Below are 24278 nucleotides of genomic sequence, written 5' to 3' on the forward strand. Positions count from 1 at the left end.
AAATGACTTGGAACTGATGCTCTCTGAATGATTTGATTGAAAACTGCATCAAATTCTCAGATGCTGTTTCCATTTTCGATGCTATATCTATCAATTTACAGAAATTCTTGTTTCTTTATATTGCAACTTATGTCTATTTATCTGCGTATTTGGAATGTGAAGATAAGTTTTACTGAAAAGTGGCGCTGACTGCGCACAAGGCAGCGGAGCCATTCATTGACGGAGTGTCTCGGTGGTTGGCTCTGAGTAGCGGAAACAGATCTCGAAGGCTGTGATTTTGTACCAAAAGTGACTGCGGACCAGGAAACACATCATCGCTGCCATGTCTTAGACCACTTTCTTTCACTGGCAGGAAGTTTTGCAAAACAGAAAAACGTCCTTGGTGTTTCTACATTAATAAAACATTCTTCCAGCTGTTTTTATGGCCGCAGTTGCAGCGTTTGATAAAACAGCTGCTCTTTTGCTAACCTGCACGTTTCTGTTGCGTGCTGTCACCATCTATATCAGTTATCACTGTTGCTGGCATCTGTACACAGTAAGTAAAAGATTTTGCAGATTGAAAAATGACATTTTAAAAATTTCCAGATGTTTCCCGAAGGAACTGATGTGGCTATAAATACTTCAAATAGTCTGCTTTCCATTGCACAATAAAAAAAGGGGGGGAGTGCTTGAAACTTGGTTCTCGGTCCCTTTTAAGTGGTGTGGATGAGTGTTACTCAGTAACAATTTTTTTTCAATTAGCGCCAATGACGAATCTGTAACAACATCATCACTTTGAGGCTAAGCTCAATTTTTTTTCGTTGTCATATATCAGATATGTGATAACATTTTGTGTTAATAGAAGTTTAGAAATATGAAAAGTACCTCGTCTTGTTCCTGACAAAATTTCAGCCCGGAAGCTACTTTGAAAGCAGGTTTGGCGATGCAGTTTGGAAATGATAGTTTTCCTAAAGGTTTTGTTTGGCCAAAATGTGCAAACTGAGAAAAATGAGCTCAAAGGTTTCAGAACACACTATTTTGTTTTAAGACCGAAAATTATTAATCAAAGTGCCCTGCTCCATAGGTTTGACTCTCCTCTTCAATTCGAACCTGCTCTGCGGCAATTGCTTCGTCGTCTTTGTTCTTTTTTTTCAGCTTTAGAGCAGTCCAGCACCCTTGTCTGTGCTTGTAGACAATGGCACTGCAGCCAGAATTGGGCCTTTCTTTTTTTTTTAGTTTTTACTTTGTGGTCTGCTGTACCAGTGCCTCCTCTATTTTTTAAATGCCAGCCAGATGCGGCCGATCCAACCGTTCACCACCCTCTTTGATCGCCCTATCCTACTCTCCCCCGTCGGCTAGCGTTCGCGCCTGCGTTATGGTCGAGGGGGAGAGTACCCTCTGGGTACTCTCCCCCTCCCCCTGGGAGAAAGTAATCTTGACCGACGCATGAAGCGTCTACCGCATCTCCTCCGGAACGGCAGTGGCATGTGCTTATACGCACGCATGACACAAGCAGTCGTACCCTCTGGGTAGCGTCACATTGCGGCAGCTCACTGAACTAAGGCGCACCAATGGCTCCCTTTGCAGAGCGAGCGATTGCACTGGCATTGAAAAAATAGAGGAGGTGCTGGGCTGTACTGTTCATGGAAGGTCTCCCATGATTAAAACGCGTAAAAAACAAACTTTTTAGTGTGGGCATTCACTCTGTGTTTGCTGTTTGCTTTCTAGCCCGCTCTGTGGCGGCGTCTTGAATACACCATTCATGGGCGCTCTTGACGGCGGGCGCACGTCACGAGAAGATAATTAATTTTCTTCTTTTCTACGGTGCAGATTGCAACCAAACTTGTTGATGAGCTCCTTTATGAATGCATGGGAATCCAAGATAAACGAAATTAGAAAATGTGTTTTTCTGGCGGGAATCGCAGTTTTAGCCACGCATCCTCCCTCAAGCTCACTCCTCCCAGATATCTTGCGTAGGGTAGTGGTTTGGGTGAATTGGCGACTGTTAATCTTTATCAGTGGGTTTATGTGCACAAATAGGGGACAAAAGCACAAGCAGTGGCAAGACACATCCTGTGCATCTTCGCAAGGCAGTGCTCTGGGTTGTTCCCAAGGCCCGTTCACTGGGCTCATCCCAAAGGTTGTGATGTTGGCAGTGCTCACACGAAGCACATAAAAACATTGTGATGAACTCTTTAAGGTACACTGTAGAGAGGTATGTTAAGTTAGGCTGGATCGGTGAGTGACACGTCTGGAATAGCACTGGAGACGTCAGTCTTGCTGTGGGCAGAGGTAAGCCTGAACAGATGCAACAGTAAAAGATGTGCTTGAGGTTCCTGCACTAGCTCCTCACGATGTCATGAGGTTTGGATGGTGTTTGCTCAAGGCTAGTTAATATAGTTTATTGATACACCCGAATTAGATCGCACTCTGAAGGAACCCAAAGACTTGCCCTTGTAAACTTTGAAACTTTCCCTGAAAAAAGGTGGCGCAAACATACGAGAGTACTTTCAATCCGTCAGAATCTGAAAAAAACTGATATTTTAAAAGAAAACTGCCATTTTCGACTGACATCTCCCCTCTAACCCTAAAGGAAGTAAAGACACGTCAGAAGTTTCAAACCCCAATATGTACAGAATGAACAAAGGTAGAAAAGATGTATTGAAAACCCATTTGAGGGTGTGCAGTACTGAAAACAGTAAGGTTGTTTAAAAGTGGTCTTTAAGAATGTAAAATTTGTTGCCCATTATAAGACCCTGTACTCCCGAAATGGAATGAATCTCGTTTCGCTTACGTGGGGACCTTCTGAGCAAACACATCCACATGTGCACAACACACACGCACGGAGGGGTAGTTAATGCATGCCCCTGTCTTCAAGTGAGCCCTATTCACAGTATGCTGTTTAATAGCCATGCTTCTTTTACGACTCAAGGTTTTTTTGCTTTTGCATTGTGCATTTCACAATGAAAATTTTCGTGAGTGATGATATTATTTCTAATCGTATTATGACTGTGCCTCTTTGTTCACCTGTCGATGCAGGCAATGAAGACATGGTACTGTGTGTCCCGTGGATGGCAATTCAAGAGCTGGACACCATTAAGACCAAAAAGAAAGGACCAGTATGTAATTTTGTGGAAGAACTTGTATACAAGGAAACACAAAGTGTAACAGGCTTGCAATCAAAGGACGTTTCTCTGCAAGCGTCACACAGAATGCAGGCACACTCACAGCGGTGGCACAGTGGCTATGACATTCTGTTCTGGTGATGAGCGGGAGGTCGCGGGTTCGATTTCTGGTGGCTGCATTTCAATAGGGATGAAATGTAAAAAAATTGTTGTGGCCACGTTAGAGGGCCACTAAAGAGAAACACTACAGTTGAGACTGTTGTGAAAAGCAGTGCAATTTGCAACACAGATGGACAGAAGAAACATGAGGATGAGCGCTCTTCTTCTGTCTGTCTGTCTGTGTTCCAATTGTGCTGCTTTTCACAATGAATGTTAACCAACTTGCCCAACTTTTGGCCTTGCTGCAATTGAGACTGATAAGGTATTTTTTTTCAAAACTTTATTCTCATTAATTTTGCAGCTTATACACCTACTTTGCCTTCATCACTGGATAGCCACCATTTCAAGTCCTGTTCCGGTCTTCACACCAACCACAAAAGACAAACAGAATCAAACACTCTGCATCAAATTCTGTGATGATGCATGCCACTTTGCTGTCTAGCAGGCAGAATGCACAGATGAGTGATGCTACAATGAAGACCTGTGGGAAGGAGTCTAGCACTTTCAAACCAGACTTTGCTATCACGTTAAAGGCCCGTTGACATGGCTGAGACATCAAACTTTAAGCATAAGCAATGTTTAGGTGTGAGGGGCTAGTATTGGGGAAAACGCAGGCTATTTAAAGTGATGCACGTAAGGCGTCACATTGCCGAAGTTTATAATTGGTCGTCGGTTATGGCACAGATTCACCAGCACCATAGCCTAAAGTGAACTGCAGGATAAGTGACTCTTTATTTCCATAGGTTATGGGGGGGGGGGGATTACTTGAAATAACTTTTCGGTGTACCTTTAATTGGTTGTTAAAATTCAGTGCCAGGGGGGTGAAAAATGTGAAATGCTTGCTTGTGATCCGTTTGGCAGTAAAGCAGCTGCCTTAAATGTCAAGCTAGGCAGCTTTTTTTTCTTTACCAAATTGACACTCATTTAACTGCTTGTGGAAGGTGTAATCAAGCGAAGCAAGTCAGCTATATGCTCCAATTTTGTTTCTTGGGGCCATTACACATGGCTGAAGTGGCCAACTGCATGTCACTGTAGACGTTGAAGTGTGGCTCTGAACAAATTTGAGACAATGATGAGTTTGGGTGGACTCTGTGCTATTGGGTGAGCTACTGAAGTGACTGTGGTGCTAAGGTTGTATGGCTCTGTATCCGCTTCAAGCTCTACTCATATGGCTGAAATGTTAATATGCAGTCAAACCCAATTACATAAAACATGGTTAAATTAAATTATTTCTTATAAAGAACAATTTCTGAACATAGTGATACTTTGGTGAGAATACATTGCAAAATCTACAGCTACATTGAATGAAGCCCGTACTCATACCTGATAGACCAAACTCAGTGCATCGTCGCTTTACCTGTTGTTAAGGCCTAATTTTGATGGGGGTGAAATGCAAAAACACTCCTGTGCACTTAGATGCAGGTGCATGCTAAAAAAAAAAAAAAAAAGAGGAGGTCAAAATTGCTTTGGAACCCTGTACTACGGTTTCTCTCATAGCTCCAGCATTGCCTTGAGACTTTAAACTCCATAGATGAACCTGTCAGTCACCTCGTTTGTTTGCAACATATGGTGCCAGCTGTCCTACTAGCGTTTTTTATAGCCACTGACTTAGCATGGAGTTCTATGATAACAATACTAGCCTCCTAAGACCCCTTGTACCTTATATTGCTCCTTCACTATTTTAGAGTGCAGCTATTAATGGCCTGTTCCTAAGGCGAGCATTGGCGATGGCGTAACCCAGCGAACGAGCATTACAGCCAAAGAGGAAAGAGTGAACGCAGAGTGGCAGATGAAAGACGCGAGCCGCAAACGGCAGAGACCAATGAGAACGGCTCCTTCAGTGACATGCATGCGGGAAACTGGTTTTATGCGGAGCCGCCCGACCGCTCGATGCATACTCGTATCTGGGGCGCGATCTTGTACGCGTTCCATAATGGAATGGAGGCGTTCCGTTCCATCGAGCCGTACACGATTGGTCAATTTCAACCGCGACGTTCAAATTGACCAATCGTGTGCGGCTCGATGGAACGGAACACCTCCGTTCCATTTTGGAATGCGTACAAGATCGCGCCCCTGGTCTCAGCCGGACTGCTTGTTTCGTACTATCGGCTGCTCGCGTTGGCTCTCGCTCGCACTTGTTTGGTTTGCCTGGTTTGGTCTCGTTCGCGCTTGTTTCGATTGTCATGGTCTGCAATTGCTTTGTAATCTGATTGTATCCGCGATGCAAATTGTGTAGTACTTTTGGAAGCCAAGCGGCACCAGCGATTACACTGGAACCTTTGACGAGTCATGTATAAAAGCTGAAGTGCTTGACCCGTACATCAGATTTTCGACAATTGCCGACTCTGCCACATATCTCTCTCAAATTCTTTGGCTCAGTATATCGCAAAATGGAAACACGTATTGAGCTGCACTCAAATTTCACATTAGGGAGTATCGTAATCGTCGGTGAATTTTTTCAAAATGAACTCGGAAGCAATTAGTCAAAATATTCATCCTGGATATGAAGTCCGGTGTATGTGGAACTGTACAGAAGTGTTTACTCATATTCTTGTCATCCGCTTTCAAGAAATTTGATGCTAGATTGAGCTGGACGAACAGCCATTATGGCTGTTCGTCTGCCATGGGAGTGTTGGTGCGGTGCATGGATAACAGCACATGCAAAGCTGTAGAATGTGCAATGCTGCTGCATGAAGTGGACAATTGGTTAGCTGCGTGGTTGCACTCCCGACTACACCCAAGTGAAGTGAGCGGTTGACCGTTTTGCTCACACTGTAGTCACGGGCCATAACCCTCGATAGCTTTCTAAAGTGTGCAACTAGAATGGGTGTGTTTTTTTACATTTTGATTGCGTAGTCGGCTGCTTTTTGTTTCTCGGCACGCTGCTTTATCATTCTGTTGACCTGCATGACGCATTTTCTCAAGCCACTGTCTTTCTGCCGCAGCTGTCCAACAGTGCTACATCTGCCATCATGTTCATCTACCAGGCCCTCTCGACCAAGAACCCCAGGCTCCGTGGGCAGACAGTTGCGGAGGTAGGTGGACCTGTGTTTGTAGATTGGCATGAGGCTCAATTTGGCATTGCAAGCCGGCGAGGCTTTGTACACGCTCTCTACAGCCATGATTCAGTGGGCAAGTTTTTCATACAGGATTTTGTGGTAATTTGATTGTTCTTAAAATGCAGTAATTTGGAAGTGATGTACCAAGGAGTCATTTGGTAGTGCAGCTGTTGGGCTTCATTGATACTGCTGGAGTGGGTGCATCATGACTGGGTTTGATGATTAAGTTATGCACGTTTTTCATGTCAAACCCCTTCAGTTTTGCCTCACAGCACTTTATATCATAGTTGTCTGCAAAAAAAAAAATGTCACAGTTTCGCCCTAAGGGCGAAGCAATGAATGCGATAGCAACACAGCAATGTCATACGAAGTAAGGTGAGCGGCTTTGGTAGCAATATGAATTGTAGTAAACATGAGCTGATTAAGTAAGCAGGTGTGCTGCGGCGTAAGTAGACCGACATGAAGAGAGACTCGATGACCACGAGAAGGCGCGTGTGAAACGGTGGTGTTGATGAGAAGCGCTGCCCGTGGGCAGCGCGTGCGAAGGGACACACTTGTAGCGCTGCACTGCCGATCCGGGCAGCATTGCATGTGTAGCGTGCGTTGGAAAATGTGGCCCGACTATTACTAACTGTGGTTTGAGCGCGCACAAACAAACATGAATAGATCACACTGAATGACTGCAGACAACGACTGTCAAAACGCTGGCAGCAAGCGGCGGCGGCGAAGGTACGTGCGGTCTATCGCTTCAACGGGAACTGAGCGGCGAATGCACAGGTCAGAGCCGTGTGGAGATAAGAGACGGTGCGAGCGAGCGACGAGCGCGGTTGTTGGCAGAGTAGAAATGCGCCCCCCCCCCCCCCCCGCTCCCTCCGGCACTCGCTTCCCGCTTCCTTGCTTGCGCGTGGAAGATTGAGTGCGTTCGCTCTCCGTGACAGCGTGCGTCCCCGCACGCTTCCGCTCGGGCATACGGCGCGCGGCGAAGATTTTATCTATACGGAACCTCACGGCGACGACGACGGCGACGGCGACGCCGACGGCAGAAATCCGGTGGAAGTGTCCATATAATTGCTATCGCAATATAAAATATTTTTGGCCAATTGTGGCCACCTGTGGCCAGGCACACTCGACTGTAGGCATAATGTTGATGCTGCCTAGAAGGCCGGTCATGTCATGGCCATTTTTTCAGATTAGCGAGCAAATCAGCCAAGCAAGAGGTGTATTGGATGAAATTGTATTTGAGATTTCAGTGAGTCTCCAAAGGTAAGTGGCTTGGAATACTAATTTAGGTGCGTAAAGTTTTTAACCATTGGAAACTCTTGTCGATTTCACAGAGGACGTAGTAAATCCTGTTCATTGCCCATACATTAATTTTTACCTGGTGGTCATTACTAATCTGGAGGCCTCCACTATGCTGTCTCTCATGGACTCTGTGTTGTGTGGTGTTGTTTAAATAAATAAATTGTTAATGCAGTTGAGCCCACTTTTAACATAATGAATGCTTTATTATGAACAAAGGCATGTGACCACTAGAATTTACACATGCATAATTGTACAACTAGAGCTCAATGTTTTCGGTTTAAACTGAAAAAAAAAAGTATGCTGAACTTTTTTTTTCTGAATTCGGTTTTAACCACCAAGAGTCGAGGAAAGTACCAATGAGCTACGACTGTGATCAGCTTGACCTGCAAGCAATGTACTCCAATGCAGGTAGCCTGGGTGAGGTTGAGGTCACCTGCCACTCAAGAAGAACGTAAACTTTATTATCAAATCAATCAGATTTGAGTCCGGCGTCCTTTTAGTGGGTCTGGGCACCCGCCGTGGACGCGGTTCCGAGACCTTGTCTCGAAGCGGCTTCCTCGGCTCGCTGGACGGCCCAGAGTTGTACTGTCAGGTTCGAGCTGAGTAGTGCGTTCTTCCAACGCGAGTGGAGGCTGGCGGTGGAAGAGACGGAGGTGTTGGCACTGCCCGAATTGTTTGTCCTGACATTCCCATAACATGTGATTAAGTGGGGCAACCTTGCCACAGGATGTGCATCTGTTTGTAATGTACATGTCTGGATAGATGGCATGCATGAGTGGGTTTTATGTAAGAATCAGTTTGTAATTGCCTGTAGTGTACTGCTTGCACCCTGTCTAACCTAGCGTGAGGGAATGGGTATACGCGTCTCTGTAACTGGTACTGTGTCGTGATGTCGTGGAACCTGGTCAAACGATCCTCCCACGCCCAGACATTTGCAGTACCCCGCGGGGGCTCTTCCTGCTATGATGCTCGGTGAGTGAGGCCTCGAGCAACGCGGTGAGCCACTTCGTTGGGGGGTGCTCAGTCCAGTGTGTGCCGGGATCCATAGCAAGTGCCTTCGGTTATCGACGTTGGCCTCTCCCTGGTGTAGAGGATGCCACTTGAGTTTGTGGTACGCTTCTTGCGATATGTGCCCATTTGCAAAATTGCGAATTGCCGTTTGCGAATCGCAGATCATGTATGTAGAGTTGGTTTGTGTGAGGGCCAGTGCTATGGCCGCTTCCTTTGTCGCTTCGGCATATGCCGTGTTCATGGTGACGCTCGTGAGGTGGTTCCCTCGGTGGCTAGTAACTGCCACCACGAAACTCTTCCTGTCTCGATAATGGGCTGCATCGGTGAAGACTGCCTCCTTGTCGTTGGAGTAACTTTGGTTCAAGTGTTGGTGCCCTGGCTTTACGTCTCCCCGTGTGGTGTTGGGGGTGCATGTTGCGAGGCAATGGGGGCACGTATAGTTGCTCGCATATGGTTCTTGGAATTTTTATGCCGTGCTGCGTGTGGTATGTGATGCCGAGCTTTTCGAGCACGTGCCTGCCCGGGCGGTTCCTCGAGCGTGTTGTGCAAGCCTAGTTCTCGGAGCTTGGTGGTGCTCACTCTGGGTGCAAGTCCCAACGCACATTTGTACGCCTTGCGTATGAGGGCGTTGAGCTTGTTTCTTTCCGCAACTGTCCAGTTGTGAAACGCTGCAGTGTACGTTATTTGAGAAATAACAAAGGCTTGTATGAGTCATATGACGTTGCCATCGCGCATGCCCGCGTATTGGGGATGCGTCGGATGAGCTGCATCATGCTGGTGGCCTTTGCCGTTATCTTGCGAAGTGCTTCGCCATTGCCGCTCGTGTGTTCAATCATTATTCCTAGTACCCGGATCTTGTCTACCATCGGGATGGGTAGGCCTTTGGATGCTGTTAATTGGATCTCTTCCTTTTCCAGGGGGGTGTAGCCTTTAGGTGGGCGCCCCTTTCTGAACGGTCTATATAGCAGCAGTTCGGATTTTTCAGCCAAGCAGGCGAGTCTCGTGCCCACCAGGTAGTTTTCCACGCACTGGATGGCCTGCTGTAAATGTTGCTCGATCGCTCCGTCGCTGCCCGTTGTCGTCCAGATCGTAATATCATCCGCGTATAGCGTGTGGTGCAGTCCTTCAATTTGCAGCAATCGGTCGGGTAACCCCAGCAGGACGAGGTTGAAGAGCATCGGCGAGATGACTGAGCCCTGCGGGGTGCCCGAGCTCTCGATGTTGATTTGATCTGAGTCTAGTTGTCCCACTCGCATGCGAGCTGTTCTTCCCGTGCGGAAGTCTCTGACGTAGTTTTACGTTTGCAGTCCCAGATTTAGCTTATCTATTTGTCGTAATATGGCATCGTGGCGAACGCTATCGAAGGTCTTCAGGTCCAGCCCGAGGATAGCTCTCGCCGAGCGCCCCGGATTGTCTATGAGTTGGTGTTTTAGTTCCAGAAGGGCGTCTTGCGTGGAGAGATGTCTTCTGAATCCAATCATGGTGTGTGGAAATAATTCGTTGTCCTCGAGGTAATCCGTGAGTCTATTGAGAAACATGTGCTCCATCAACTTGCCCACGCAGGACGTGAGGGAGAGGGGCGCAGGTTCTCCAGCTGTAATTTCTTGCCGGGTTTCAGTATCAGTATGATCTTTGCTTCTTTCCATTGCTGGGGTAGCTTGCCGTGTGCCCAACAGTCGTGAATGTATTTTGTGAGTTTCTCAATTGATCCGTAATCGAGATTGCGTAGTGCCCTATTGGATATTCAATCGTGGCCAGGGGCCGATTTGGTGTTGTTTGACGAGGGCTGCCTGGATTTCGGCAACGGAGAATTCCGCGACCAGTGTTGCGTTGCTTTCTCCCGTGTAGTCCGGATGTATTAGCGGTGGCGTTTTGGATATGTAAAGGAGTTCTGCATCCTGTAGGAATTGTTGTTCTGTTCCCCCTTTAGTGTGTATGATTTTGTATATGCCTTGCATGTGTGTGGCCTTGGTGTTGGCGGGATCTATCAGGTACCGCAGCATCTGCCACGTGCCACGCGTGGTGAGTTGACCGTCCATCTCCGTGCATTTCTCTTCCCATTGTTGTTGCAGGGTAAGCGCGTGCTTTTCTATTTCTTTGTTGAGCTGCGCTATCCGTTTACACAGTCTCCTATTGTGTCTCTGTTGTTTCCATCGGTAGTGCAGGTGGGTTTTGGCTTCCTACATGTGCAGTAACCAGGAGTCTATTGTATCGAGCCCAGCTTTTGACAGGATCGTTTGCGTCACGCACTCGATGTCCCGCCGCAGTTGGTCGGTCCATTGGTCTATGTCTTTGATGTCTGTCACCTGTTGCTTGTCACGATGTTTGCGTAGTTGATTCCAGTTGGTGATCTTCATTTGGCAGCTGGCATTGTGTTCCTGCAAGCCGTCTTCTGCTGCTATGGAAATGATGTAGTGATCGCTTCCCAAGTCTTGCATGGTATTTGTCAAAGTGACTTTGCGTGTGTTGCATGTAAAAGTAAGGCCCTTGGGCGATGTCGATTGCCCGTTTGAAGAGAACATGGAAGCGGTGCCGGCGGCATCTGGGACTGCTGTAGACGTTGAATACGAAGATGCTGTTGCGCGTCTTGCGTGGTGGAATTAGTTCTACGAGGACGTTTTCAATGTCTCTGACTTTAGTGTTGTGTTCGACAGCTGTGTCCGCTCGCTTGACCAGCGTGGTGACGTTTGGTTTCTCCGCCTTGCCTGTTATAGACTGGTACCCCATGAGTTTGGTGGGGCCGTTCGTTTCTTGCAATATGATGACATCTGGGCGTTCGGGGATCGTTTTCAGGTATTGTTGTAAGTGCGCTCGTTTGTTTTGGTAACTTCTGCAGTTCCACTGCCATATTGTGTGTTTTTGTTTAGATGGGTGTCAGGCCATGTTTATGTTGTTACATGTGTTGCGCCGCTTCCCTATGCGATGGTACGATCGTGCTGTTTGCGGCTTCTAATCTGGACAGTCTGAGGTGAGTGCTCTCCAAGCTCTGCTAGATGGTACGAGTGATGGACGCGATGATGGTTTCCTTGAGATTGCTTAAGCGAGCCTCGAGTGCATCTATTCGTGCGTCGCGTATCGCTGCGTGCGTGCACTTGGGTCGTGTTGCCTCTGTAAGGGTGGGAGTGGGTCTGCGTTTAGTATCGGGGAATTCGACCTCGTTGTCCTCTATGGGTTCCTCTTGTTTCCTGCATGGGTCTCTGTGGGAGTGGGTCTGCGTTTAGTGTCGGGGCATACGACCTCGTCATCCTCTATGGGTTCTTCTTGTGTTTCCTGCATGGGGGCCTCTGTATCAGTACCGCTTTTCACGGCATGCTGTAGTTGTTCTACGAGTTCGTATTTTGCACGAATCTGTGTCTGCATGTGTTGTATTTGCTTCTGCAGCGCTTGTATCGCCTGTGTTAATTTAGCTATCTCTGTCTCTGTCTTAGTGGGTGTTTTGTCACCAGCCTTCGCGGTTGGTGCTCGTTTTCCTGTGACCGCATCTGCCCAGCTCACCTTCTCGGTGGTCTCGGTGTCTCTCGTTCCGGTCCTTCTGGGGGTGCGGCTGCGCATCCGGCGTTGCTGCCGGGGGTCCGGGGTGCGGCTCCGGGACTGGGAGCGACCTCGGCTGCGGGTCCTGGATCTCGAGCGGGACTTGTCGGCGGAGCTGGTGGCTTTGGCGGCCTCCTCCGCCTCCTCGGCGGTCCTGTGTCGTTCCCATTGCCTCTTTGTCACGATGTAGGGGGTCTTGTATCTTGCGCAGCAGTTGCGATCCGTCGTCATGTGTGTTCCCCCGCACAGCTTGCAACAGGGGGAGCACTGGTGGCCGGGGCATGGGTTAATGGCGTCACAACCACGGCACACTTTGTCCTGAGGATTGGGGCACACGTCCATGCGCTGACAGAGTCTTCCGCAGCAGTGACACATGTCGATTTGCTTACGATACAGGGTGCAGCGAAGGAGGGCGCCGCCGTACCTGACGTAGGAGGGCACTCGCGGTCCTTCAAAGGCTACTATGACCTTCTTCGATTTGCTTACGATACAGGGGGCAGCGAAGGAGGGCGCCACCTTACCTGACTTAGGAGGGCACTCGCGGTCCTTCAAAGGCTACTATGACCTTCTTGGTATTACTGAGCCGTTTGGCTGCCAGGGCGTGGGGGTTGTGTCCGTGAAGGATGTTGGTGTGAATCATGAAGGAAACCCCAGGAGAGTCCCTGGCCAGCACGAACGTATTGGTGAAGGTGTGGCGGAAGTCACGTGCTGTTTTTCGCAAAGGACCACTGGGACGGGTACCCCAAATGTCAACGTTGCCATGGCAACCGTGCTCCTGAAGCTTTCGCTGCTGCTCTCGGTCTCTAAAAAGTGAGATAAGATTTTTCCGCCGGTGTCTTTCCCGCAGCACCTTTTGTTCGCGATAAAAGCTGACTTTGGAGTGTGGTGTGTAAGCTTGAAAGTTGTGTTTTGGGTCTGTGAGTGTGAGTGTCGGCCAGCAACAGATACACTCAAGCAGTCACGGCGCGGGTCTTCGTCGTCTTCTTACTTGCCACTGAAAGACACAGGAGTGCGTCTGCTCACTAATACTGCTACAGAAGTTTCGTAGGCTTTGTTTTGACGCGTGTCAGGAGCACACACTTCCGGCGGGTCGTAACAATGCAAGTTCAAAGTTCGCGCCCATCTGCTCCGGCGAGCTGCAGAACCCCTGATTGGAGGCGCAAAGAAAAGTGGCACACCAACATGGCTGCACTTCCGGCTTCAAAAAAGTGACGTCAGGGCCTCTCCTGTTTTGTTTCCTTCCTCCATGGTGTGAATGGACTTGGCGTCCTCCTCCAACGGGATTCCCCTGATTATTCCCTTCACCGTGTAGTTGGGGGCCGTCTCGTAGGCACTGACCTCGTGGCGGCAATCACCGATGGTGATGGCTTCTAATTGTCTATACTTAGCGGCATGAGTAGCGTGGGGTCTACTCACGACAATGATGTTTTGGCGGTTGGAACACACCGTGTCCTCCCCTGCTTCTTGCGCTGGCACGTTGGCCGCCCGGTAAATGGCCGATGCGAGGCGCACGGTTCTGGTGGGGTTCCGGTGGGGGCAACGTCGAGGCCTCCTCTTTGTCGTATCACGATCTTGAAATCACTTCATGGGAGTAGTGGCATCTTGCTGTTCCTGATGACTTGCTGCTTGACGTTACGCTGTTGACGCGAACGCTGTCGGTTGCTGTTCGCTCCCTCACTGGTGTGGGAGTGGGCTCCGTTCTGGGTGTTGCTCTACGCGGTCTCGCGGTTAGATTGGGTCTTGTATCTGATGGTGCACCAACCGTTGGCCCTCAAGAAACTCTTCGGGGGAGATGTCCTCCCCGTTCACTTGGACTTGCATCACTGTGACCCCTCGGGTGGCTGGTGAGGTCCAGCGTGTGGACTACTCCGGTAAGGGTTAGCATGGAGCCGGTCGGGTGCGGGTCAAAACCTCTCTAATTCGGAAGGAAGTCGTTTCCCACCTTGAATATGGTGCCAGAAGAATCTTGGTGACTTCCTGCATACACTGGTGTTAAATTCATGGAGTGAATGACTGATAATCACTGTGAAATTCTTTGGAAAACGGAGCCGACGTGAGATGCGGCCGCTCCCTTCGGCGACTTCTTCTTCGTCCCTCCCTGCCACTCAAGAAATCTTTTCTTATTTGTGCCTGTTTTGAAAGTGTGCAGGGGATATGCGAAAGGGTTGGGGGAGCCCACGCACGTGACCTTGAAGTCCTTGCACAGGGGCCGCTGCAGTTGATGAACTGGGCAAGTTCACTATTAGTTTGTCATTTTTTTTGTGTTATTCATTCAAGCTCTGTGCTTGCGTAATGTTACAAAGGAAGTCTCATTCTATTTCTCCTTGAATATTGAATGCATTTGTTTACTTCCTGCGTAGTCATGTAGCCATTTGGCGTGCCCTTGCTGTAGGCTGTCCTCGAGGTTCCTGCGGCTATGCTATCTACCATCCCCACCTCCCAGCACCTGAAACCCACCCCAGCGAGCCGTTCCTACACCCTCCTGATGCACTCTCTCTCTCGAGGTCCTTGCCGTTGCCCATGCTCTACAATCATTTCCCTCCCTTCCCTCTCTCCCAGAGTATACAATATACTCCGGTTCCCAAGCCGCCATCCACCACATTCAGAACTGCACCCTACCCCATTCACTCCAACAGGAGGTCGAACGAGCAGTCTCTGCACTGCAGCCTTCCACCGGTTTCCTCCGCTGGGCGTTCAGGGATTGACGGCAATGAGCTGGCCCATCAGCTCGCCCGTGACACTTCTAACTGGGCACCGCTGATCCCCTGGCCCAAGCCCTCGGAGGTCTGTGGGACTCTCTCCCTGCGCCGCACCATCAAGGAAGCCTACATCCAGCTCCGTCTCGACAAGCGCCTCTGCCCTCCCCGTCATCCATCACTCACTGTGCCGGAGGCTCACCTTCTGTGGCACATCCAAATGAATGCATTGGTTACCCCCTCCCGTCTGTTTCTCTATCGCTATCGATCTGACCCCAGCTGTCCTAACTGCCCCTCTACATATGCGGACCTATCTCATTGCCTTTTCTACTGCCTGGCTGCTCAGCAATCGGATTCCTATCCTCCCCCTTCCCTTTCCATCACCACCTGACTCGACTGGCTTGGCGCTGAAGGGGAAGAACAACGGCGTAGACTTGCCACCCAGGTGGTCGATATGCTCGGCCTGTGACTTTTTGGCTGAATGTCTTCTACTACTACTACTACTACTACTACTACTACTACTACTACTACTACTACTACTACTACTACTACTACTAATATTACTACTGCTACTAGGCTGCTTTTCAAAAACTTTATCATTCTGTGTATTAGAGGCAACTAAAGAGTAAAGGATGGGACGTGCAGTCATACAGAACATTTCACTACCAATGTTATTAGTGAATCAGATATGTACTGAAAAAAAAAAAATGGATCTCTGGAACATAAAAACAGAAAATGCCGAACTGAAGGTAGAGCTGCAGTGGGAAAGGATTAGCACAAGTGACCGATCAGCCGATCAGATAAATTCCGGCACGCGACGCTGTTGTGCCCTAGCATGCCGAAAACGAGAGTGCCAGGCGGGACACCTTCTTTGAAACATGAATGATGTGGCACTTTAGATACCATTGTGCACGGGAACTAGAGCGCCGTGTCATGCCATTTCCCTGCTCCGGTCATCGGCCACTTGTGCTAATCTTTCCCGTTGCAGCTGTACATAGCACACACAATGGTCTATGAGCACAATGTATAACGAACATGTGAATACCCAAAACTGTCTTGTTAAATCAGGTGCACGACTTGCCCAGGACAGTGGTGCATGCTGTCATGCTTCTGGCCTTTAGCTAGCGGGGTGCAATCTACTGATGCGGCATGTTCACAGAGGTGATAATGAAACTACCATAAATAGTATAACTATGAGGATAGCAGTTGAAAGCTTTGCTTCGTTTTTGTCTTCAAATGTTTGCGTGCTTCTTTACGCTTGCTAGGTGTTGTTAAACAGGATGTCTCCACCCACACTTGTCCGTTTAGCGAAGAAACTGGGGACATGCTGCCTCTGCAATTGCAGGTGCTTGAAAGAATTCCAACATCATATTAAAACATAAGAAGGGAGATGTTAAAGAGTTGATATATAGGACCACTAGCTTGCTTTCAGTACTGTACAAAATATTCACCAAGGTAGTTTCCAATAGGACCTCTCTGTATGGCTTTCATAGATTACGAAAAGGCATTTGATTCAGTAGAAATACAAGCAGTTATGGAGGCATTGCATCGTCTAGGAATATAAGTAGCACACGTAAATATCTATACAGACTTTACAGCTATCTGTATTATCCTCAATAAAAGTGGAAAAATGCCTAGCGATAAAGGGGTCAGACAAGGAGACACAATCTCTCCCAATGCGTGCTTAGAAGTATGCAAGCTATTGGACTGGGAAGGGTTGGGAATGAGGATCAAGGGCGTATGTCTCAGCAACCTACAATTTGCAGATGACATTGTCCTGCACAGCAACGAGGGGGATGAATTGCAAGAAATGATTGAGGACCTTGGCCGATGAAGTGTAAGAGTAGGGTTGAAGAATAATACTGTATAGCACTTTTGTTAACACGACTGTATTGCGGCGAAGCTGACTGTAAAACATGCGGCAAAGCTGACTTTAAAAAACTGGCCACCATGGTGTAACACATATTAGACTCTTGCCCATTTTTCTTGCTAAAAAATTGGGTGCGCATTAGATTTCTGCCTTGTTTAGGAGCTTTAATGTCATTTCTACATTATTTTTCTACTTGGGACACATAGAAAGTGGGCGTGTGTTTAATTTGAGGGCCTGTTAGAATCGTGCAAATACTGTGAAATGAATCAGCGGTGGGTTTTGGCATTTTTTTCCGCATATTGGGAAGAAAAACAGAGGCACAAAAGAAACAAGGATGAGACGTGTACCCAGGACTGGTGCTTACTTCTATCTGTGGTTGTTTAATTTTACCTGCCGGATAATTCAATCAGTTTCATTGGTCCTATCAGGTTTGAATTAATGGAAGTCGACTGTATATAGAAGAGAAAGGTAATGTTAAATAGCATGGCAAGAGAACAAGAATTCATGATTGGTAGTCAGCCTCTAGAATCTGTGCAAGGGTCCAATTACTTACAGGGGACCATGATCAATGAGAAGGAAACCTACAGAAAAATAAAAATGGGTTAGAATGCATATGCCAGGCATTACAAATTCATGATAGGCAGCTTACTGGTACCCTTAAAAGGAAGAGTGTACAATAATTGCGTTCTGCCAGTACTAACAGATAGGGCAGGAACTTGGCAGTTAACAAAGATGCTTGGGAAAAATCTTGAGACTGCAACGAGCAATCAAACGAAAAGTGTTAGGCGTAATGTTAAGAGAAAGGAAGAGAGCGGTGTGGATCAGAGTCGGCAACAGCTGAGTTTAGAGAAGTGAACAGAATGGGACCAGAGCGTGCACTGAGCGAGGAGTGTTGAGCTGCTTAGAACTGGAGAAGTGAACACATTTCAGCAAGCATCAAAGAAAGCTTTGCTTATACTAACCAATTCCCATGTGTGTGTGCGGGATCTGCTAATTTCTGTTGTCATTCACAGTAAATGTGTTCAAAGCATTCTCTTAATCACCATGGTCGTAAATGGGGCCTTTCTGGTATCAACTGCTAGTGCATGGGGACTTGTGCCTGAATTTAGGGATGAAAAGCCTGCAGGCCTCTTCTCGGAAATTGCAGAGGAGACCGTGCAGCTTTGAAACCTGCTCAGCAATTTCAAATGCACAATACATGAGTTGTCTCATTCTTTATGCTTTCTGCTACTGACATTTGTTTGAGTGCTGCCTTTTAATGTTCACTTAACTGCAGCCTCTTTTTCAGTGTCACCTGTGCGACATGTCTCTTACTTTTTTTTTTCTTTGCCTGGCTGTTTCTCCTTTTTATTTTCCCCCCACTTCAGCACTCGTATTGGCGAAGGCCCAAGAGAACTTTGTACATGCCGACTGTGATTTATGGCGGAGCAGAGAACCAGCCTACAGGAAGGTGCCTAAGGAAACCGCGACAGAAAAATGATTGCTAGCGATTTTTGACTGATGCGCGTTACCCTATGGTTCTTGGTGCAGGCACGACGTAAGGACGACGCCCTGCCCAAAGATGGATGCAGCATTAATGATGACCATTTCCTGCACTGGTGCCTGGAGTTCAAAAAGCAGGGTGGGCACTCCCCTTTATTGCGAGCTGTCACGACCAATATGATACCAATGGGCTTGTTGATGCAGGTTCGGAACAGAAAATGTGACGCGAGCAAAGAGGATGACATAGATCAAGACCCGAGTGGGCACTCTTTGCGATGGAGAAAAAAATGAGTTATATTCCGAAAAGTTTGTGGTAAAATGTGTTTGAAGGTTCTAAACAAAATTCTGGTTGGCGAAGTAATTGGTAGCAGAATGTTTATCATGTGATTGAAAAAGTGGAATCACCTTCCTAATCTTCCAGTCAGATAGATAGTAGCAAACGTTCGTGAAGGGACTGAAAAAAAAAAAAAAGGTTAGTATTAGCAGAGTCCTTCCATGTTTTTCTGGTCACGAAACTCCGCCGTCACGCTATGGGAGAGGTTCATACGCTGCCCAAAGCTGCCGCGATGCGGCGCCACTGCGCATCGGAGGGCATGGTTCGCATACCGAAACGCTTGCGCAGTGCGAGGCGAGCTGAGTGATCGGGTGCGTTCTGTGCATGTGCTGCGCTATTTTTCGAGTGCTGGACTGTTTAGTTGAAGTTGCGGGGTGGGACAACGATGCTAACACGTGTTGCGTGCCGGGTTGCCGTTCCGGCTACAAGAACACGACCGAAAAGGTGTCGTTGTTCCGTTTGCCTATTGACAAGGAGCAGCGCGAGAAAGGGAAGCGGGCCATACCGCGGCAGGAAGGTGGCGGTTTTAACTTCGAATCGAAGTATACGCATGTGTGCGCGAAACATTTCGACGCCTCCGACATCGTCACTGCGTACAATTTCAACATCAATGGCGACGCCATGTCCCTGCAGCGTAAGCAGCCGACGCTGAAGACTAACGCCATTCCAAGGATCTTTGAAGGCCTTCCAGCGTACCTCACGAAGCCCAAACCTATATTTGCATTATGATTTGTTGAGCAAGTTGTGTGTGCATGTTTAAGTAACAGCTGAAGTGGAATGGTGGTATCTCTAACCAGACATTTTTTTTAAAATTGCTGTATTTGTGATGTGGCTACTTGTGTTCGTTTGAGAGTTGTTTTGCCATGTGTTATGAAATGCCTATGCTTTACACTTTCTTGTTTATAGAAACAATCTTATGCATTGTGCATTTATTGCCATTCGTTTGCTGGTGTTTGTTTCCTGCCCCTTAATACATATCTCTCACGTTTGATGTTTTTTTCTTTATGCTTATTATTCAGATTATCATGTCTAATGCTTATTATATCAGTGCTTTTAACAACTTCTTGCATTGTGAATGGTGGAACATTCATGACCGGACACCTCTTTGTGCTGTTTGTATTTCGCTCCACTTATTTTACATGATAAATAAATGATCATGTTTGTATGTTGTTTTTGCACCAACACGTCTTATTTCTTTTCTTAATCGAATTATAAAGCATTTTTAAAAAAAAATTTTTCGACCATGATGAGAATATCAGGACCGATGATTACAACATTTTAACATCCTGTAAATAGTTGCGCATTAAGAACCAAAATACCTAGTCTCATCGTTTCTGCGTCGAAACCACGAGCAGCTTGAATAAGTGCTGGGCTTACTGACGCTTCTAAAAGACTGCTTGCTAAGGCAATTGCCTAATTACAATACAGCTAGTTTCAACTGTGCAGGTCCTAACACTTCACGTTCGCCTTAATCCTTTGCTAAAAGCCGCACCGAAGACATTTAGTAGTGAATTTTGTCTTGCATTTATCCTACCTAAATCTCATTCAGAAATGGCATCGTTTTGCAGAGAAATCTGAAGCGCACGGAGCAGCTCAATTTCCTTTTCATTGTCATTAAGTATTCTACAGAAGCAGCCTTTTGCAGTAACAATTTGATCTCCGGATAAGATACTGCCCACAGTTTAACAGAAAGTGAACAGCTGTGCTCGGTGAACAATCTGGCGCTATGTGCAACGGAGAGTTGGCGCTTGCTTACGGGTGAGCGGGGGTGCAACAGCCCATATGTTTGCATCTGGTGATAAGTGGGACCACTGGCGCTTTGTGCGAATGCGCGGTGTCTAATTTCAGGCAAATATTAAACAGCGGAGGCTACCGAAGTGTTGAGGCGAGCGGCGATGACGAAGAAATATGGACCGAGACCGCCCAGCCGTGCACAGCGGACGCATTTCGACGGGGGCGAAATGCAAAACACCCGTTTATTTAAATTTAGGTGCATTTTAAAGGATCCCAGGTGGTCAAAATTAATCCTGAGTCCCCCCACTACGGCGTGCCTCATAATCGTATCGCGGTTCTGACTCAAAATCCCAGAATTTTTTTTTTTTGGTCCGAGACCGCTGCAAGCTCCATGTTATGAGCGGCTTTTTTTTCGTCCCGGGCGCTCATATCATGGCAGAAGACGCAATCAGGCAGTTATTTAAGCATGTGGAATGTTAAAAATAGTTACGTGAAAGTAAACCGACAGTTGTGGAAGTTGAGAAAGCTAGAATACCGAGGCTGCCCCACACACAACCACAGCGGTAGCGGCGTTCGCATGCCCTCTCATGCACGGTTGCGCCTCTAGCAGTGGGCGCTGTTTCTATATGAAACTGAGGCGGCAGTTTCGTGACCAGAAAAGCATGGAATGACTCTGGTATTAGTAAATAACATGCAGTGTGCCTTTCAAAAATGGTTGTAAATAAATCAATACCTGGTGCTGACGATTACTTCAAAGATTACTTCAAAGATTTCATACCTTTTTCCATGCCATGAGCATTAATAGTTAATGGAAACATTGGAAGATAGTTGTCATATGAGGGAGGCAGTGATATGTTTTCAGTATGGCAAAAATTGTGCACAAACACCTCATTAAGAAGAGAATAGCATTGGTCATGTGAGATGAAATCAGCTGTATCAAAAAGGGTAAGTATGGTTGGGAAAGTAATAGGAAGGTGTGGCTTTAGCTGTTTTGCGAGCATTCACATAGTTGTCAGCAGCATGCTGGTGAGCCACCCAGCAAATGTTTTTAGAAGATTGATTAGTGGATTTGTAATGTTTTAAGTGGCCCAATATGCAGGGTGTATAAGCGAACACTTTCAAAAATTCTTAAAGGTTGCCTGTGGCAGATAGCACAATTCTAGTTCATGAGCTGGTCTACTCGAAGAGGCGGACATTACTTCCACAAGAAATTGAAATGCATAATCCAATAATTAACAGAAATTCACTAATTAAGTTTTTAACTAATTACCTGATGGCCCATATTGCAATCTAGAAATTGTAGCCGTGGAGTTTGCAAGGCGGATCCACTTATAATTAATTCTCAGGAAGACACCAGTTTCAAGATATTAATTCCCGAACTTTGCGGAGAAATGCATTGGCGTTCCAGTTAGGTTCTTAACAAAACGTCGCTTTATGCATTGAAGCACGAAAGTAACTGGAACGCCAATGCATTTCTCCGCAAAGTTCGGGAATTAATATCTTGAAACTGGTGTCTTCCTGAGAATTAATTATAAGTGGATCCGCCTTGCAAACTCCACGGCTACAATTTGTAGATTGCAATATGGGCCATCAGGTAATTAGTTAAAAACTTAATTAGTGAATTTTTGTTATTTAGTCAATTATGCATTTCAATTTTTTGTGCAAGTAATGTCCGTCTCTTCGAGTAGACCAGCTCATTAACAAGAATTGGGCTATCTGCCATAGGCAACCTTAAATAAATTTTGAAAGTGTTCGCTGAAACACTCTGTATATATTATACCAGAATACCTTTGAGTTGCGGGTAACAGTGTGAGGTGAAATATATTTGTCTGTTTGGTCATTCACCTTTGCAGCAGATATGTTTCAGTTAGTTTCTATATTGTGAAACCTGGAAAGAAAAATTTCGAAGTGCAGAGTTTATAGTTACTAAAACTAATCAGCTTTGTTGCAGTGTTCAGTAGTTGTGGGTTTCTTAACTAAGTACTTAGTACATCATCCTTGTGCAGTGACCACTGGGCAGGTTTATTTACCACTTGATAGTACGAAACTGAGCTAGTTGGTTGGTGAATAGCATCGTTAATAGTACAGGCAGCAAAACAAAGACTGAACACGTCTGCATGCTTATTTACCACATTCGAGAAGTGCTTCTGGGCTGCTTTTAGGCAAGATAGTGGGGACTTGTTTCCATGAAAATCGCTTTGTGCAAAGTTGTCTAGCTGTCCCAAAGTTAAGTGATGAGTTGTAAGCTTTCGCTACTTTTTTTCTTTCTCTCTCTCTTTTTTGAATAAATTGCAGGCAACAAGGTGCTCCTGATGACCAATGATCGCAACCTCCGCAACAAGGCCATGATCAACAGCATCGACACACTGTCGGCCGACCAATTGGAGAAGAAACTTGGTCCGCCCACCATCAAAATGAGTCACGAACAGACCCCACCGCCCACGTCGTCCACCAAGCAGCAGAAGCGCAGTGTACTGTTGCAGAATTTGGAGCCCAGACCCCGTTTGTTCAGCAGCCGGTCGAGCCAGAGGTTGCCCCTGCCTCCTGGTATGGTTAACTTGGCACCAGTTGCTTGGCCGCAGTCTCTGCGGTTTTACCAATAATGTTCAAAATGTGAAAATTTTGAAATTGAATCAGATCTGTGTGAGAAGGAAAAATGGTTTCAAATGTAGAATATTTTTTTTTCACACTAAAGGCTGGAAAATTAAATGAAAGCTGTATGGCGAAAATTTTCTCATTACATATTAATGATCATCAGTAATTGAGCAAGGGAAGCTACAGGCTGGAGATAACGTCTTTAGACAAAGGAGACTTGTCTTTGTCAGGGCAACAAGTGTGTCTCTTGGCAGCGTTTATAGATGCAGTGCACTCTCCCCCCTTGGGTGAGGAGCAATAAGTGGATATGAAAGAGCTGGGCGAAGGAGCTGAAAGGGGGTTTCAGAGGAGGAATCCTGGTCAAAAGGTTGGCTCCAGGCTTCCCTTCTTCGACCACTGTTGATCACTTCAAGTCAGTTTTCACCTTCCTGGGTATGCGTGTCTTGTGTGGATTGCATGTCGTGGCATTCATAGGTTCAAGGCATACACAGTCTAAACAGACATTTCATTAGTTTTAATGTTGCCTTTGCAATCAGAGTTGCCATATTTAACAATTCAGAAATGGAATTAAAAAATGTCGCAGTTTCGCCCGAAAGGCGAAGCATCAATTGCAATAGCAAATTAGTAGAGAGCTATTCGGAGTAGGGATAGTAGTTTTATCGGCTGCATAAACTTGGGCACATTCGCTTACTAACTGAATTAACAAGCATGGTGTCAGCGTGCACAAGCAAACATGAATAGACACTGAATGACCACAGACGACGACTGTCAAAACACTGGCAGCAAGCGCAGCCGCCGCAGCGGGCGAAGGTTCGTGCGGTCTATCGCTTCAACGGAAACTGAGTGGTGAATGCCAAGCACATACAAAGGTCAGAGCCGTGTGAAGATAACAGATGGTGCGGGGGACCGCCACAGTCGCGGGCAAAGTACGAACGCAGTTGTTGGCAGAGTAGAAGTTGTGCCCCCCCCCCCCCCCCCCCCCTCCTCCATCCCGCGCTGCCTTCCCACTCTTGCTTTCGCGTGGGCGATTGAGTGGCAAGTTCTCCTTACGCCCGGTTGCAAGATACGCCTTTGGTGCTGGAGCACAGTGTCGCCCCGCTTCCTTCCCTCCCATACCCCCACGGCCTTTTGCGCGACGGTCGCGTTTGCTTTCCGCCGTGTGTTCACTCTCCGTGATAGCGCGTGTCCCCCGCGCACTTTCGCTCACACATACGGCGCGCGACGACGCTTTTATCGCCCTTGGACTTCATACGGAACCTCACGGCGACGGCAGAAATCCGGTTGAAGTGTCCATATATAATTGCTATCGCATTAAAAAAAAAAGCTGCTTTGAGAGATAGCATGTATCAGAGTGGAGTTCTATGTTTGATCACATTCTTAAAAAAGAAAAAAAAGAAAGGA

The 24278-nt window shown here is 47.0% G+C and overlaps 1 protein-coding gene across 1 annotated transcript in view; it reads left to right on the plus strand.

Annotated features, from left to right (window-relative positions):
- The window catches only part of LOC119437662 (uncharacterized), a 152170-nt gene that overhangs the window by 16695 nt on the left and 111197 nt on the right, over positions 1 to 24278 (plus strand). The window contains exons 5-8 of the mRNA XM_037704657.2: positions 3019 to 3098; positions 6209 to 6298; positions 18263 to 18353; positions 22578 to 22829. Coding sequence (XP_037560585.1) covers positions 3019 to 3098; positions 6209 to 6298; positions 18263 to 18353; positions 22578 to 22829 — 513 coding nt within the window. The remainder of the gene's footprint in view (positions 1 to 3018; positions 3099 to 6208; positions 6299 to 18262; positions 18354 to 22577; positions 22830 to 24278) is intronic.

This window comes from Dermacentor silvarum, chromosome 1, assembly GCF_013339745.2.
Source record: "Dermacentor silvarum isolate Dsil-2018 chromosome 1, BIME_Dsil_1.4, whole genome shotgun sequence".
Taxonomy (NCBI): Eukaryota; Metazoa; Arthropoda; class Arachnida; order Ixodida; family Ixodidae; genus Dermacentor; species Dermacentor silvarum.